This window comes from Leptopilina heterotoma, unplaced genomic scaffold (assembly GCF_015476425.1).
Source record: "Leptopilina heterotoma isolate Lh14 unplaced genomic scaffold, ASM1547642v1 Lhet_66, whole genome shotgun sequence".
NCBI lineage: Eukaryota > Metazoa > Arthropoda > Insecta > Hymenoptera > Figitidae > Leptopilina > Leptopilina heterotoma.
The window spans coordinates 38,284-56,366 of record NW_025111153.1 but is presented as its reverse complement, the minus strand read 5'-3'; the positions used below and the strand labels follow the sequence as shown (position 1 = coordinate 56,366).

The window sequence follows — 18,083 nt, the reverse complement described above, 5'->3', positions numbered from 1 at the left end:
GAATAATAAAATTTCCACAAGAATTCAATTATTTGAAACACAATAATTTCAAGGAAAATTTTTGAAAAAAATCAATTTAAAATATTTTCAAAAAAATTTTTTGAAAGATAATTATTTTCTAAAATTTTGATAACATTTGTTTAGAGGGAATAAATTATTTCCATATAAATAATAATATTCATCCTATTAAATTATTTTTCATACAATTTTAATTAGATAATTTGGAATAATTAAATTATTCTTTTCAATTTTTATATAATGATTAAAAAAAATTCAAGTATTTTCAAAAATTTTAATAAAATCCTTTCCAAAAATTCAATTATGTTTAAAAATAAGAAAAATTTTCACAGGAATTCAATGACTTCGAAAAATCCAATAAAATTCGTTGGAAGAATTAAATTATTTTTATTATAATAAAACTCATCAGAGGATTTTGATTATTTTTTAAATAAAATTTAAAATAAATTCCTCGAAAAATTTAATTATTTTCAAAACAAATCAATTATTTTCAAAATTTTTTGGAAAATCTTCGTCAAGAATTCAATTATTTTCACAAATAATGAAATTCTTCACTGAATTTAAAATATTTTTAATATCTACTATTTTAATATAATTTTTCATAAGATTTCAATTATTTAAGAATAATAATAATAAAATTCTTCTGAAAAATTCAATTGATTGAATAATAAAATTTCCATATGAATTCAATTATTTTTAATAAAATTTTGAATTAATTCCTCGGAGAATGTATAATTGTTTTCATAAGTTATATTAAAATTCTTCGAAACAAATCAATTATATTCCAAAATTTAAAAAAAAAAATTCTTTATAAGTATTCAATTTTAAAAATAATCAATTGTTTATAAATAAATTATTTATTTTTGTATTTAAATAATTGAATTCTTGTAAAACTTTTTAATAAAAATTGATTTATAAATGAATTTCATTTAAAATTTTAAATTATAATTGAATATTAAAAGAAAAATACACTTAAATTCTCGTAAAAATTAAAAATATTTATATTAAAATTTTCAATTAATTGGAAATTTTGTCAAATTTAATTGAAGTAGATGTAATATTTTTAAAAAATTAATTTTTTTAGTTTTAAAAATTATTTTGAAATATAATCGAATTTTTGAATAATTGGAACTGAAAGTTTGGAAAATAATTTTCTTTCATAAAAATTTAGAATTGAAGTTATTACCAGGATAAGAAAAAAAGAGAATTTTTTATGCATATGATGAAAATGTCGCAGGGAAATACAAAATCAAATTTTTGCGATTTTTGTAAATCGACTAAAACGAGTTTTTTAGTCATAAAATTTAATTTTCCAATACCTAGCTACTTTCCTACTACTTTTTGCAGTCTTAAAGCTACCTTTTGCTACTTTTTTAAAAATTAATTACTGAGTGCGAAGCCTGAATTTTCATTTATTTTATAAAATCTGCTCGCTAATAATTATTGATGACAATGTGCAATACGACAGCAAAAAATGTTTTATTTATATGATTTTAATTATATACTTATTTAATTTTACTTAAAAGTTCCAAAAACTAATTGAATTTTGGAAGAATTGCAATTATAATGTTTAGAAATTATTTTTCAATAGGTTTTACATATTGAAAGTATTTTAAAATTTTAATTCATGTGAACAAATAAATAACAATAAGTAGGTACCTATTTAAATATTTATTTAGATAGCAAAAAGTATGTAAATTTGAAAAATTTAATTTATAAATCTTGAAAAATCGAAGTTTTTAAAAAATTATAATTACAAATTTTTGAAGATATTTGAAGTCCCGAAAATAATTTGAAAAATAATTTTTAAATATAATTGTATTTTTGAAGAATTGTACTTAAAAATTTGAAAAATAATTGAATTTTACAAAAAATTATTGTATTCAAATAATTCAATTTTTGTAGTAGAATTTTGGTATGTGACGGGAAAGTCATTCTGACGTTATTTCAAGCCATATATTGATCAAATATCTTTTTAATAAGGGTAAGGGTTGTAAGGTCAATAGTTCGCCCCTGCGACCTTACATCGATTGAAGCGCCAATAATTCGATCAATTGACGCATTACCAAATTTTCAAAAAGAGCACGTTACTCTTTGTTCGACCGTTGTTGTATGTAACTGCTTAGTGTGATCTCAAAATTGATATTGTAACTTTTGTTTGAGTGGTTCGATGTGACTTGTAAAATCTTGATTTGAGAGAGAAAGATCGACAAGAGTCGATATTTGATCAACAATACGTAAGTGGTTAATGTTCTTTTGATTTATTTAATAAATTTGTTTTATTCCTGGAAGTCGCTTGATCTTTATTTTATATTATTTTGTTAGGGTTCCCCAACGCTACCCTCCTTGTGATCTCGTGTCTAATTTATTTATCTGTGTTTTGTTAATTTCATAAAAATTAACTGGCGTCCGCGTATTTATTAATATTTTCTTCTCGCCAAATAGAGCTCCAGCAACTCTGAACCCGGTCGCGCTGGATGTGAATAGAATTTGTTTAATTTATTTTTGATCAGATTTATCTTACTCTTTTATTTTACTTAATTTAATATATTTTTATTCTTAAATTTCAATATAAAAATTCTATTCGTCTCATTTGGCGCCCAACGTGGGGCCACGTTGGATTTTGTTTGAATATTTGCCAATAATTTTGAATTTTGTGTGCAGATTAAATTTTCTTTAATAATTTTGAAATAAAATTTTGGAATGATGAAATTATTAAAGTGTTTAAATTGTGATTTTGTATGTTCGAGTATTTGGTCTGTGTTTATATTTATTGTCTAAGCGACCTTGAAGGATCAAAGCTATGAACTTATTTTGAATAGTGACAAACTAGGAAGTTCGATAATTTTATTTTATATTTATTTGTCGACGGTATATTAATTAAACTAAAATTATTATTGTGTTAAAATTTTTTGTTGGTTTAATTGAATTTGTATGTCGAATGATAAAATTTGTCTGTTAGTTGGAAACAAAAAAATTTTTTGTTTGGTATTGTTTTTAGCTAAAATTTTGTTTGTTTATTGAAAATTGTTTTTTAAGTGTAGAACAAAGAGTCATTTTTTATTTTTTGATTTGATTTTCGACAGGATCTTGCTCCGTCGAGAAAAATTGTTTTTGTATTTGATGGCGATTATTTTCGCTGAAATTTGTTTTAATTTTAATTTCGATGACCGTGAGTCAATTTTGAGGATTTTGTCATTGAAATTATTGAATTTTGTCAATTCAAGATCTTGCTCTTGTTGGCAAAAACCGTTTTGATATCTAAATTTTGTCTGGTTGTCAAAAATTTTGTTTGTGTTAATGCAAAGCGTTTTTTATGTTGACGATGGCTCGATGCATGTTCGCAACGATTTTGAGTTTTTGCATTAAATTTTATTTTTGATAATCCAAGATCTTGCTCTTGTTGTCAAAATTTTTGTTGCTTTGTATTTTGACAATAAGACCTTTGTTTGTGTTAATGCAGAACATTGGTTATGTTGACGATGGCTCGATGCATGTTCGCAACAATTTTGAGTTTTTGCATTAATTTTTGTTTTGATAATTCAAGATCTTGCTCTTGTTGTCAAAAATTTTGTTGTTCTTGTTGTCGAGATTTTGTTTTTTACTTTACATTTTGACAATGAGAACTTTGCTGTGTTAATACAAGACTGTTGTTATGTTGACGATGGCTCGATGCATGTTCGCAACGATTTTGAGTTTTTGTATTAATTTTAGTTTTGACAGTTCAGGATCTTGCTCTTGCTGTCAAAATTTTTGTTGCTCTTGTTATAAAGAGTAATTTGTGTTTTTTTTGTGATTCAAGATCTTGTTCTTGTCATAAAAAGTTGATTTTTTTTTGCTTTTTTCAAATAGAAATTGAATTTTTTTTGTCTTTATTATTGCTTATTTTGCATAAAAGTTTTTGTTTTGACAGCTAGATCTTGCTCTGCTGTTGGGTTTTTGTGCAAAGTAAAATTTATTTATTGAAAATTTTTTTCAGTTTTGTTGATATAAGATCTTGCTCTTGTCAACAAAATATTTGATCGTTTATAAAGATTATTTTGTATAAGTGCTGATGATTCAAGATCTTGCTCTTGTCATTGGTAATTTTGCTAAGTACAAATTTTTTTTAAACATTAAAGAAACTTATTTTTTTATTGCCTGACGGTATGATCTTGCTCAGCTGTCATAAAATTTTTTTTTGAACTAATCAGTTGTCTAAAGAAAATTTTGACTTAAAAATATTGATTTTTTTTCTTTAATAATTAACAATAATGAACAGCTGATTGTTCAAATAACTAAAATTATTTTGTGATCTTGTCTCGAGTCAGAATATTTGAAGTCTCGTTAACGAGATCAATTGTTTGACAACATTTTTTTTTATATGTAAATGTTTGTCAAAATTATTTTAGATAAATATTTTGTTCGGATAATGATCCTTATATAACGACGAAATATAGTCGTAACTATTATTTGAAATTGTATTATTTTATTAATTCATTTTAATTTACAGATTTTATTATCGAATTATATGTATTAGAAAATTATTTAAAAAATTTTTTTTAAATAGGAATTCGACTTGGCTTGACGTTAAAATAAAGAAAGATTTTTTTTTCTCGATTATAATTGATTAATTTTTGTTTCTTTCGTTTGCAATGACGTCAATGTTCTTTTCTCCTCCAAAACGGAATTTGGATTCAACAGTGTTGGTTTCGGGCGGAGATTTGCCGGGTCGAAAGGATCATAATACATTAGAGTCACAAAATAATTCGACTTTGCTTAATACGCGAAATTTTTCGGATACAAATGCAGATCAGTTAAGATCATTATCGCGTAATAGTACCGGAAGTCTTTACGGTTTTGCAATGGAATCTGCGATCGGAAAGGGAAATGGTAGAATTGATACCCCCTCTCTTTACATTGCATCTGCAATGCATCGTCGATTAGACTCATTGGAAGAAGCCTTGATTTTATTGACGGCTAAATTTGATCAAGTTTTGAATATCGTAAGCTCTCGGGGTAACTTACGCTCTGAAGGGGGAGAAGCGCGAATAATAGAACAATCTTTTTCCTCCGACGAAGAATTGATCGATGTTAATTCGCGTAAAAATAAACAACCGTCAGTTCACCCTCGATCTTCGGTCGATCATACCCAAATAAAACAATTAAGTCAAAATCGTAGTGATTTAGATTCGGTTCAACAAGTCGCGCAATTTGAGAATAATTCAAGACGCGTACGTTTAGAAAATGTTTCTTGTTTGTTAAATGAAAATTCTCAATCCATTGCTGGCGAAATAGGGGGCGCTGATAATTGGCGTTCGTATACAGAATCGAATATTGGAAACAATTATATCCCACACATGATTCGGGTAATGAATAGAACTTTGATCAACGAAGAAATTTTCAAAGATCAGTGTCGTCAAATGATCGATACTTCAAGGCATAACGTAAACCATATTGATAATAACGTGAATCGTGATTTGGGTTTTTCTCGTAATAATTTCAGTTTTCCAGATCGTGATTTGTCAAGATCATTTGTTCGTAGAACGGGTTCAATGTTTTTATGGAATGATAGTGACTTCAGAGAGGATGGACAAATTGGACAAAATCATTTTATGTCTGGGGATCAAAATCGATTTAGAGGTTCTCTTCGAATAGATCACAGAATAGATTAATTCCTCCGTATTGTTCAGCTTCTGCGGAGAGTTCAAGTTCTATCCAGATCGGTCGAATAGTAAATTCTTGGAGTATTTCCTTCCCTAGATCAGACAAAGATCCAGTACAATTTTTTACTCATCCTAAAGGACTATTTAAGTACGAGTGGTATAGATAAGAATTTATTTATTTTGTCTAAATTTAACCCTCATTTAACCCTCATTTTATCATTTATTTGAAATTTTGAACTTGACTTCGAAGAATGATCAGAAATTATTACATAATGTCAATGAACGTAATTACATCTTTAATTGTTCAACTGACATTCAAAAATCAGTATCACACCCTAAAACGGATTTGTTTGTTGTAAAAAGATCAAATGGATTCCGATAATGACCAGGTAGATGATCATTGATCAATCAGACACTTCAGAAAATAAATCATATTTATCAGGAAAGTAGTTTGAACATGATTCAGAATCGTGAATCTAATCGTGTTAGAAATGGACCCAGATCTCGAAAAAATCAATTGTTTAATAAACAGAAATTGAATCAGAATTTTGATAAATTAATTAATCAACAAAAAACAGTATCAAATTCTGAATATTCAACTTAAGTTTTTATTTAATATAGATCAAACCAATGATTTAGTTAGAGTTTGTTCTTTCGACTCTGAAAACGAGATCAATAATCTGGTTTGATGTGAAATAGAAAATCTTGTCAGTTATCGATAATCACTAGAGACGAGTTAGGAAAGTTAGTTCCTGTAAAGGAAGTTGATTGTGAGTTATTGAAAAATTGGAAATAAGTTACAATATCTTTCACCTAATTTTACTTCTGAGAGTGGAGTTCGGTTGGGTGATGGATTAATTTTTAAAACCAAAGATTGAACTTCTTTTGGGATTGACATGGGTGATGTTTATGGTAAACATTTATGGTAAACATACGTATTCATATCGCAACGTTGTTCAGGTTTTAATCTTTTCCAGAGTTTTTCAATTAAGTAATCTCTTAGATTAAAAAGCTTTCTTAATAAAGAGTCTTTAAATTTGACAAGCGAAAGTACAGATTTTCAGAATGTGTTGGTTAGCGATAAAAGTTGATTGACACAGTAATGCCTCAAACTCGTTCTAAAGATGGAAATTCGGATATGGTTGTTCATGACTTATTTGTTGGGTTTTTAGACTTGGTTGCAGTTCGAAGTCGGACAGGATAATAGTTGTCAAAGTACTTGATACAGTTTATCGATTTTGGGAATACCGGAAACTAAAGTGACCGATAACGGGAGAGAAGTTATAAACAAAGATGTCAAAGCGTACTTACTGGCCAGAGACGTTAGACATATTACTAACCTGTTAGCATATTCTCAAAGTAATCCGATCGAGCATGTAGATCGAATGATAAAACCTATAATTTCCGCTTATACAGATTAAGATCGTAGAGAACGGGATGAAAATTTATCAAATAAACAATTTGTTCGTAAACTGTGATTCATACCGGTACTCGAGTCCTCCGTTTTCTGAAATTACGGTCACGAAGCTTAGCGAGAATTAAAATCAGACGAGTCCGATATGAGCATTGACGAATTTGTCGACGACGCGGTAATAACTTGGATTGATCACATAAAGATCATTGACGAATTTCGTCATAAAATCGAGAATGAATGAATCAATCATAAATTGAGCAATCATAAATCATGATTAAATCATGATTTATAATAATCATTAAATCATGATTTGATCATAAATTGCTCGATTCGCCAAGTCGCATGCCGATAGAGATAATGTCAGTTGAACTTAAAGAGGGTATAGAGGATTATTATCCGAATAATGAGTTAAATAGTAAAGTTGAATGATATTCCTCAAGTTTGGCTCACCTTTACTTAGGTCTTGCTTTTATTTGTAAAATTTGTGGTCTAGGTATAGTCCAACTGACAGACAACAATTGTAGAGTTGTTGGCAGGTATTCTGTATCAAATTAGAAAATACTACGTCGAAGTTTGCGATTGTTATAAGATTGTTTTGTAGATCGATTGTAAGCAACGACATTTTGCGGAATCATCAACCTTGTTCCTGGGAGATCACAGAGAATTCTGGTCTGACTGAATCGCTTGTTGAGTTCAAGATAGCTTCGAATTTTGAACTAGCTGAATCAGATGTACGAGAGAAATTGGATCAACTCGGGAAGTTAAAGAAAAGATCGACGACCTGATGTGGGATTTTGATCAGCAGGTGATCAGCTATCAAGATTGCACTGACTCAAGGGAAAGTTACTTAGATGACGGCTTTTCCCGATTATTCCATGATGTCTCCCAGATTGAATTTTGATGATCAGCAGGTTGGGAAGTCACATCATAGACTCAAGATCTTATTGACGAGATTCAATCGAGAAAACCCGAACCAGTTAAATTAACCAGAACAATCAGGTTGACTCAGCAACAAATTGATGCTGAGAGTCTCTAAAGGAATAAGTTTTCAAGGCTAAAGGAGTCGAAGATTGTCGAGGGATATATTTCCAGGTCGACAGATGATCCTGCGGCGGTTATTACATCTTCAGTAAAAGTGGAGCGCTTGCCTTATACTATGAAGGATGTTCCAGATTTTGACGGAGCTCGGGAAGAACTCGGAATGCTAAAATTGATCATTCAGGAGTGCCAGTCTTCACCAATTTACAGGACCGACTACAGAATTTTGTCCGATAAGTTATTGAAAATGCTTATTATCAAGAGGGCAGAATTGCTGATGAAGGGATTTTGGTCAGTGTTAGATCAAGATGAGGTCTTGATTTTACCGTGTCTGTGGAGCTGATGGATTGGAACTGACGACTGCATCTTTCCATATGTTGATTGACTTCGTCCAAATTATACAACGATGACAAGTGAGTCAGTTCTGAGAGATCAGATGATCAAGGAGGCAGAAGTATAAGAGCTTCGACGCAAGGGCAAGGATAGTTTTGACAGTCCTGATTCAGCAAATCGAATCAGACAATTTTTGATCAAAGAGATTGCTTTGCCTGTTGTTGAAGAGCCTGCAAATCCAACTGTGCCTGGACTTCATCAATTAGCGGAAGACAAAAAGAATATAGCTGACTACATCTTTTGCTAATATGACACTTGACAAAGTGATGAGGCTCAGACCGGAATTGGAAGATGGAGAAGAATATCGTGTCATCGTACCAGCGTCAAATTGGATGCATCGAATGATCAAAGCATCATTGTGAACAAGGACTTGTACCAGAGTAACGAAATATGATTTTGACTTCGATATTGGACTGTATATTCTTTTTTTTGTATTGCATATTCGACAATGCGTTGCATTTTCTTTGTTGAAAAACTTCGACAAAATAAGAATCAATTTTGACCAAGGGTTGTACCAAAGTTTCATTTATTCATTTATTTTTGATCTAATTAATTCAACTTTCATAATTTTATATACAATTAAGTTAAACGAAATTTCTTTCTTTTTTATATCTAACCTTGGTAATTTTGATTTCTTATCAACCCAAACTTGACAAATGTTTAAGATTTCTTAGTTTAAAAAAATTGTTTGAACCATATTATACATTGACTAAGAAACTTCCAGGAATGTTTAAATATCTTAATTTTTAGAAGCAAGAATGATATTAATCTAATTTTTCTTACAGACATTAATCACTATTATTTTACTTGTCTTATTTTGTATTAATTATCAATTTAATTTTTCCAGATTAATTAATTGTTTTTGTTTAGTTTCAAGTTCTCATTTTTCTTGAACTAACGTCATCTCTGAAGGGGGAGAATGTGACGGGAAAGTCATTCTGACGTTATTTCAAGCCATATATTGATCAAATATCTTTTTAATAAGGGTAAGGGTTGTAAGGTCAATAGTTCGCCCCTGCGACCTTACATCGATTGAAGCGCCAATAATTCGATCAATTGACGCATTACCAAATTTTCAAAAAGAGCACGTTACTCTTTGTTCGACCGTTGTTGTATGTAACTGCTTAGTGTGATCTCAAAATTGATATTGTAACTTTTGTTTGAGTGGTTCGATGTGACTTGTAAAATCTTGATTTGAGAGAGAAAGATCGACAAGAGTCGATATTTGATCAACAATACGTAAGTGGTTAATGTTCTTTTGATTTATTTAATAAATTTGTTTTATTCCTGGAAGTCGCTTGATCTTTATTTTATATTATTTTGTTAGGGTTCCCCAACGCTACCCTCCTTGTGATCTCGTGTCTAATTTATTTATCTGTGTTTTGTTAATTTCATAAAAATTAACTGGCGTCCGCGTATTTATTAATATTTTCTTCTCGCCAAATAGAGCTCCAGCAACTCTGAACCCGGTCGCGCTGGATGTGAATAGAATTTGTTTAATTTATTTTTGATCAGATTTATCTTACTCTTTTATTTTACTTAATTTAATATATTTTTATTCTTAAATTTCAATATAAAAATTCTATTCGTCTCAGTATAAGAATTAATTAAAAAAAATTTCAGTTGGAATTTTAGAAAATAATTGAATATTAAAAGCGTTATAACAGAAATTTTAAAAGGTTTTTAAATTGAAATCTTTGAAAATTTTAATCGCTGTAAGAGTATAATAATATTTTTAATGTTTATTATAAAAAATATTAATATATTTTATTCCTATAAAAATTATTAAAGTTTCAGAATAAATTTTTTTAAAAATTTTATAAAATAATTGAATTTTGAAAGAATTGTAGTTGTAATTTTTAGAAATAATTTTAATTTGAAAGGGTTTTACATTGAAATTATTTGAAATTTTAATTCATGTGGAAAAATAAATAATTTAATAAGAGAGATTTAAATATTAATTTGACAAATATACTGAAGTTTTGAACAATTTAATTTAGAAACTCTGAAGAAATGAGATTTTTTGAAAATTGCTTACGCGCGTATAGTAATGCTAATTATTTAAAAAAGTGAAATTAAATAAAATGAAAAATCAAAATACAAAAATGACAATTTTTAGAGAAATCACCTAAATATATTATAATTGGAACGGAATTTAATAAACTTGTGAAAATTATTGTTAAAAAACATTTATATTTTACACACTTTTTTGTATTCAAATTATTTTTTTAATAATTGTATTTATAGTGACAAAATAAATTTAAAAATAGTTTGCTTTAACAAGTTATTAATTTATTTTTTTTATTATTCTATTATTATTCTAATAATCTGACAATTATAATTTCAGAAATGGCACTAAAACAAAACAAGAATCGAATCCTTTTGAAGAAGAGGAATGGGACGAAGAAGCCGGAGAAACATTAGTTGATAATGGAGAACCAGGTGTACCTGTACGAGCACTTTATGATTATGAGGGTGCAGAAGCAGACGAACTGAGCTTCAAACAAGGTAGATATGTAATTTATATCGCAAGTAATATTTCTAAGCCTTTTATTAATTATGTTAAAGTTTTATTAATTTAAAGAATTTTAAATAAAATAAATAATAATTAGCTAAGTCGTTATTTCATTATCGTTTTTAATAGTGAGTTTTATTGAAATTATTTGACTCAAAAATTTAACATTTCTCTATTTTCTTTGCTTTCAATAATAAAATTATATAAATTAAAAGTTTAATTTAAATTAAAAAATTAATTAAATTAATTAATTTAATTAATTTTAATTTTAATTAAAAGTCTCGGGGTGCATGTAGCTCAGTGGTCAGAGCAGTCTACCGGCAATAGAAAGGTCGTGGGCTCGTATCCCACTATGCTACCGTTTTTTCTGAGTTCTTTGATAATTTTGAAATTATTAATTAATTTCGAAAATATTTTTCAAATTAAGCAGGTTTCTGTATTAGGGCAGCTGTGCTGTCTATACATTGAAGCCCATGAGCTTATCGAGATTTATTTAAGATATTTAATTTATTTGTGTAGATTGATTCGGGAAAATTGTTAACTTCTTCAAATTTAATATTTAATCACCGAATGATAAATTCACTTCCTTCAATTTAATTTAAATTATTGTTTTAGTCATATCTTTACAATATAATTACAATATAATTACAATATATACTTTTTTTATTCATAATTATTTAATTTTTACTTACCTTTTATATTTGTTATAAAAAATAAACTTAAAAAAATGAATTTTCAGGTGATGTATTCGAAAAATTAGAAGAAGAAGACGAACAAGGATGGTGTAAAGGAAGAAAAGACGGCAGAGTTGGCCTGTATCCAGCAAATTATGTGGACTTAGTAACGCAGTAGAGATTAAAAACTAAATCCAAAAACAACCTATTAAACTTGATTATAAATATCATTCATAGTAACTCATGTTGAAATTTTATGGCGACAAAAAATTAAAAGACTGCAGAATACAATTATAATGAAATTAAAATTTTTAGTGCGAAAAGAAAATGTGTACAATTTTTAAAGTTCTCTGTGTAGTTTATTCTAAAGGACTTTAACAATTGGACCGAATGAGTATTCTTTTTTTTTGCACTTAATTTGCCAACATCAAATATATGAAAAGGAATGAAAGCATTTCTTGTATTTGCTGAATATTAACTATATCTGATTAAATAAATCGCAGTATATGGATTTTACAATTCTGCAGTTTGATATATAAAAGAAATTATATATAATATACATATATAATTTTATTATTATTATTTATAAATTTTGATCGCCACTTACAAGTAAATATTGTAACAATTATGTTTAGTCGTATATTTTTATGACTTGTATTATCATATGTATTATTGTACATTCTATATACATATATATGCCCGTATGTATATAATTGAATGTATAAATAGACAAACAGCAGCTCATCTAGTGCCGAAGATCTATTTAAGGTTAATTTATTTTCTTTTTTTTCATAAAGTGAATATTGTTTAGAAATTCAGCATCTATTCCCAACTGTGTCATTGTACATAGTAGTGTTAGAAAAATTAGAAATATAATTCTTAATTTCGTTTGTTGATGTGTTCGAAACGAAGAAAAAAGAATAGATGAAAACTATTTTTCGAAAACTTTTTTGTTGATAAATATTCTTAAAAAAAATTGTTTAATTATTAAGTTTCATTATGTTTGGAAATCAAAGTAAGATAATTTATATCCTTGAAATTAATTAAAGATGCATCGATTTTTTTTATTGTAAAAAAATTTTTGAATTTCATTTTTCAAGATATCATTTTAAATGATATCACTGTTGATCACTCTTAATAATTATAATAATGTTATTTGTTTTAATGGCAGTATGAAATTATTTATACATTTTTTTTCGCATTTCTGATTAATTGTATACTTGATAATTTCAATATTTTATTTTGTTTTCATTATATTATTGCACTGGAATATAATTCATAAATCGTAATGTAAATATACGAAAGCATTTTTTTTTGTTCACTGACGCACTTTTACTTTTGGAATTTTTTTTAAATTTAACATGCAAAAGCTGTCTAAAAAGTATTAAGATAAATGTTAATTTGAAGTAGTGGAATTTTTACTATATATTTTTTGTCTTGACTTTTTATTCTCTGCTTTAGTTTCTCGTTGATTATTAAAATACTTATTTTTATACTACACTTTTTTGTATAGAATTTTTATAGAATTTTCCGTGAAACTAAATGACATTCTTTGAACATTTTTTGTAAAAAAAACACTTGTTTGTTGAAACAATATATTAACAGTTCAACAATTGTTTCAAGAGTAAAATATATTCTGTAATTCGAATATTGTTATAAAAAAATGCATAAAAAGTAGACATTTTTAAGTTTGAAGATTTTGAATGATAATAAATGTAAAAAAAATTTAAAAAGCAAATGTGCTCCAGTAGACAATACACAAGTGTAATAGTTTTTGAGAAAAATATTCTATTATAAATGAAGTAGATGGATGATTTCTGTTATTAGTTTTAGAGTGTATAACTCTGTGAGTTTCAAATGTTAATCACTCAACGTCTATTGTAAAATAAAATATTACGATGCTGTAAAAATTTTCTTTTATACACATTTAGCAGAAATTAATTTAAATCGAAAATTATGCTAATAAGAAACACTGACACAATCTTTTTGATTATTTCAATAAAAATTTAAAGAAATTTGTTAATGAAATTAAAATGAAATTTTATTTTGTTATTTGACAAAAAAAATTGGTTTATTTATTATTTTAGTCACAAGTGGATTCAGTGAGATCGCAAATACGTAATATTTAGAAAAAAGGATTAATAACAGATTAATTGAGTTTAACAATAAAGAATCCAATGTACCAAATGCAACAAAGTACAAAGCTTGCTTTTTTAAATTAAACACAAAATTAAATTATATTATATTTCTTAAAGTTAAACTTAATTGATTTTTATTTCTCAATCGTTCGTTAATATTTATTATCAATCGTCACTGATTTTAGCTGTGGAAACTTTTTTTAAATTAAAAAACATAAAATCAACCAAAGATAAGAAGCATTTATTTCTATCTAATGTCAATTGTTGGACAATTTTTAATCTTTTATTGAAATTATCGATAATTGTAAAGTGAAACAATTTTTTTGGAAATTATTAAATTTTGGAAATTATATTTTTTTTTATTTCCTGTAGACTAAAAAAGTAAATTTAACAATTATACTTAATTTATGTTACTGTATACAAATCTAAAATTTTTAAAAATTATGTTAATTATTAATATGTTTAAAAAAAGTACATTTGAAATGTAAAATTAAGTAAAGAGCAAACATGTTATGTTTATTATAATAAACAGAAAATAATTAAACTGTACGCATTGAAAATTTGACATGTAAAGTATTTTTCAAGCAATACTTATTCCAGTAACTTCATTGTAATAATGTAAAATGGTTCTTCCATTCTATGACATTTATGTTAAAATGTTATGTTTAGATAAGCTTATTGGTTAATGCCGCAGTAACTTTTAGAGTACATAAGAATAATGTTTGGCTTTATTGTTAATTATATTATAAAATATCATTTATAAAGATGATTCATTATTGTTGTACTTTTTGTACTTTAATTTACTTGTCTTATACAAAGTCGCATGTTAACTAACATTATTCCTCCGAATAAAAAGAAACGTTGGGTGTGAATCAGTAAAAAAAGAAGATCAAGTTTATTAAAATATGGATAAAGAAAGTTATATTTGAAAAGTATTAGAAAAACCTTCATATTAGTGAATTATTTTATTTTAATTTCTGGATCAGTCCACTTACTTTTGTCTGGGGGTTATTGACGTAATTAAAAAAAAATTATGACATATTTTAATTAAGAGACAATGTATTTCTGTTAAGTTATTATTAGGTTTGATGAAAATTATGAAATGTTACTTTTGTTTAAAGAATATTGCATCTTTTCATTATTAACTTCAAAAGTACTTATATTTTTATTAATTTGCTTTTATAATCATTCCATGAATGAAAAATCAAGATGTACAAAATTTATACAAATGCTGACATTTTATAAAAAAAATATATATTAATTTTATTTTACTTGCAATAAAAACTAGGTGCATCGAAAATTATACGAAATATAAATATTATTCTGTAAAAAAAATTATTAAAAACAAAAATTACGCTTATAAAAAGTTAAGAGTTTTTAATATTTTACTAGTTAAGAATATTAATAAACCAAAATTTTGACAATGTTTTAGAATATTAAAAAAAATTCTGAAATTTGCTCAATAGGTTAATAATCTTAATTTACGTTATAATTACTTTACTAATTTTAAGATTAAGTGAATTATATCAGTAATAAATTATACGGAGAAGACTGAAAATTTTAGAAGCATTGAGAAAAAAGTCTATAGACTTTAAAAAATCTGAAAATAAAATTTACATCATAATATTAGAGTTAATGGACTCAGGAAGTCTTGTAGTTTTACATATTGAAAAACCAGATTTCTTAGAGAGTATAACCGCAACAGACCTCAGACGAATGTCAGTGAACTGACCCTTATGCATAAAGATCATCATTTAATCTTCTTTCATTAGTTTAAAATTTTTTCATCTATTTTACCCGTTTTTGACGAATATTAACATTTTCTTCAATTTTAGTTTTGAAATTTAAATTTAATTTTTAAACTTTTTTGATCAACTTCTTTTAATTTTCCTATTGTGAAATGTAACTAATTAATTTATTTTTAAATTCTAGTATAATATTATTATCATTGAAAAAATTTAAAATTCATTTAAAATAAAATTTTTCAATGAAGACATTTGAGACATTTGACATAAATTTTTTTTTGTAAAACAGTGAAATTTTTTTCAATTAATAATAGAAGAAAAAATGTATTTTTTAAAAACATTTTTAAAACGTTATTGTAAATAAAATTTACTGAAAATATTCCTATCAACTATCCTCATTAGGGAATTAATAAAACTTATTAAACATCTAACCACAGTATTTTATAATTAAATATTTATTTTAATTCTTTAAAATTAATATAAACGTTTCTTTAACTTTCCTCATAATTTAAAATCGACTAAGGGGACATTTTTTAGAGCTGAATTTTTTATTGCATACATTTAAAGAATTCATGGCATATTATTTTCTCTCATGATATTGAGAGAAAAAAATGCTTTCGAAAAGTATACTGGGGTGCGTTCATGTAATTTTCACTTTCACTTAAAAAATTTTTACCTTCATTGAAAAAAAATTCTCACTTTCACTAAAAAAATTTTGACTTCTTATAAAAAGTTCAGTTTCACTCAAAAACATTTCACTTTCTCTCAAAAAATTGTCACATTCACTCAAAAAATTTTCACATTCATTAAAAAAAATCCTCAGTTTCAGTAAAAAAAAATCGACTTCACTCAGATGTTCACATTCGCTCAAAGCATTTTACTTTTCCTAAAAAATTTCCACTTTCATTAAAAAAATTCTTACTTTCACTTAAAAAAAATATCTATCTTCGCTAAAAAAATTTTCACTTTCATTTAAAAAAATTTTCATATCCATTGAAAAAATTCTCACTTTCAGTAAAAAATGTCGACTTCACTCAAAAAAATTTACTTTTTCTAAAAATTTCCACTTTCATTAAAAAAATTATTACTTTCACTTTGATTAAATTACTTTAATTTTTACTCAAAAAAATTCTCATTATCACTCAAAAAATGTTCACTTTAACCCAAATTATTTTTACTTCCACTTGAAAAATTTTTTATTTTGAAGTGAAGTTGGAAGTGGAAATATTTTGGGTGAAAGTGTGAAATTATAAGGAAAATTAAAATTAAAAATTTTTGAGTGAAAGTGAAAGTTACGTAAACGCACCCCTGTTTTTGAAAACATTAAATTTCAAGAATTCATAAAACTTGGGTAATTAAAATCTTTTTAAAGCTAACTAATTGATAAAAATTTTAATTGCAACTCTTATATTAAAATAAAAAAAATTTTAGGTACAAATTTGTACCCTTTATACATACTTTCTATACTAATAAACATATAAATACATTCAATTCTGAATGTAAAATATCATTATTTATCAATTTTTAAATTCAAATTCTTTAATAAAAATTATAACAAAAATTTTGAGTATCTATAAAAAATTGAATTAAAATTTCTCAAAGAACTAATTTTTTCAGAATTACAGATAAAATTATTCTTTACTTAGGTATATATTATTTTGAAAAAAATATTTAATTATTATTATTTTCTTCACAGTAAAAAGTTTTTTGGTTTAAAACTTTCATACCTAAATTAAATTATTTCTGAAAATTTCAAGTTTTTAACTATTTGTGCTTATAGTGCGAAAAAATGTATTTTTACATTTTGTAGTAAATCTATTATTGAAGTAAGGGGTTAAAAATTAAGAGTGGTTAATTTTATAAAAAAATAGGTTTAGAAATTTAAAAAAAAATTATTTTACATTTATGAGGCATTATTCCTGAACTGCCCCAAAAATAAAAAAAAGTTCTTGGATTTCCTTTATACTTTGGAAATATGTTACCCTAGTAGGTACAAGTTACTACACCAATTTAAAGGTCCAACCCCCCACCACAATCAAAAGGGTGGGGGGTTGAAATTTTAGCTTCAACTCGAACATGCATTCTTTAAACATTTGTAGTTTCTACTTAAATTATTCAATTAAAAAAAGTAAGTAGTGTTTTAGAAAGGTTTTTTTGTGTACTTTTAAAATATTTTATTTATATAATAAAAAAAAAAATTTTTTTGCAAAAATTTTTTAAAATAAATAGTTTTTTGCAATTTTGTGCAAGTTCGGTAGTTTTTATTTTCTTTTTAATAATCTCAAATGAAAGCTTGGGAATTCCCCTAAAAGAAGATATAAGTCTGAAAATGGGTCGAAACAATTTGCCAAAGATATAGTGTAATAAGTAAAATTTGTCCGTCCGCTCGCGCACTCCAGCGCGATGAACAGTGGGATTTTTTTTCAACTTACTATTGAAAATTGTCTAGAAACTACAAATTTTATCGGATGTTGATGTTCTTGATTTAAAATTACTAAGAGAT

At 26.1% G+C, this 18,083-nt stretch overlaps 1 protein-coding gene across 2 annotated transcripts in view; it reads left to right on the top strand.

Annotated features, from left to right (window-relative positions):
• The window catches only part of LOC122510057 (protein kinase C and casein kinase substrate in neurons protein 1), a 45,973-nt gene extending 31,220 nt beyond the window's left edge, over positions 1–14,753 (top strand). For both annotated transcript variants that reach the window (XM_043624454.1, XM_043624453.1), the window contains 2 exons: positions 10,856–11,016; positions 11,763–14,753. In XM_043624454.1, the coding sequence (XP_043480389.1) occupies positions 10,856–11,016; positions 11,763–11,875 (274 nt within the window). In that variant the 3' untranslated portion in view covers positions 11,876–14,753. The remainder of the gene's footprint in view (positions 1–10,855; positions 11,017–11,762) is intronic.
• Positions 14,754–18,083: the final 3,330 nt, after the last annotated feature.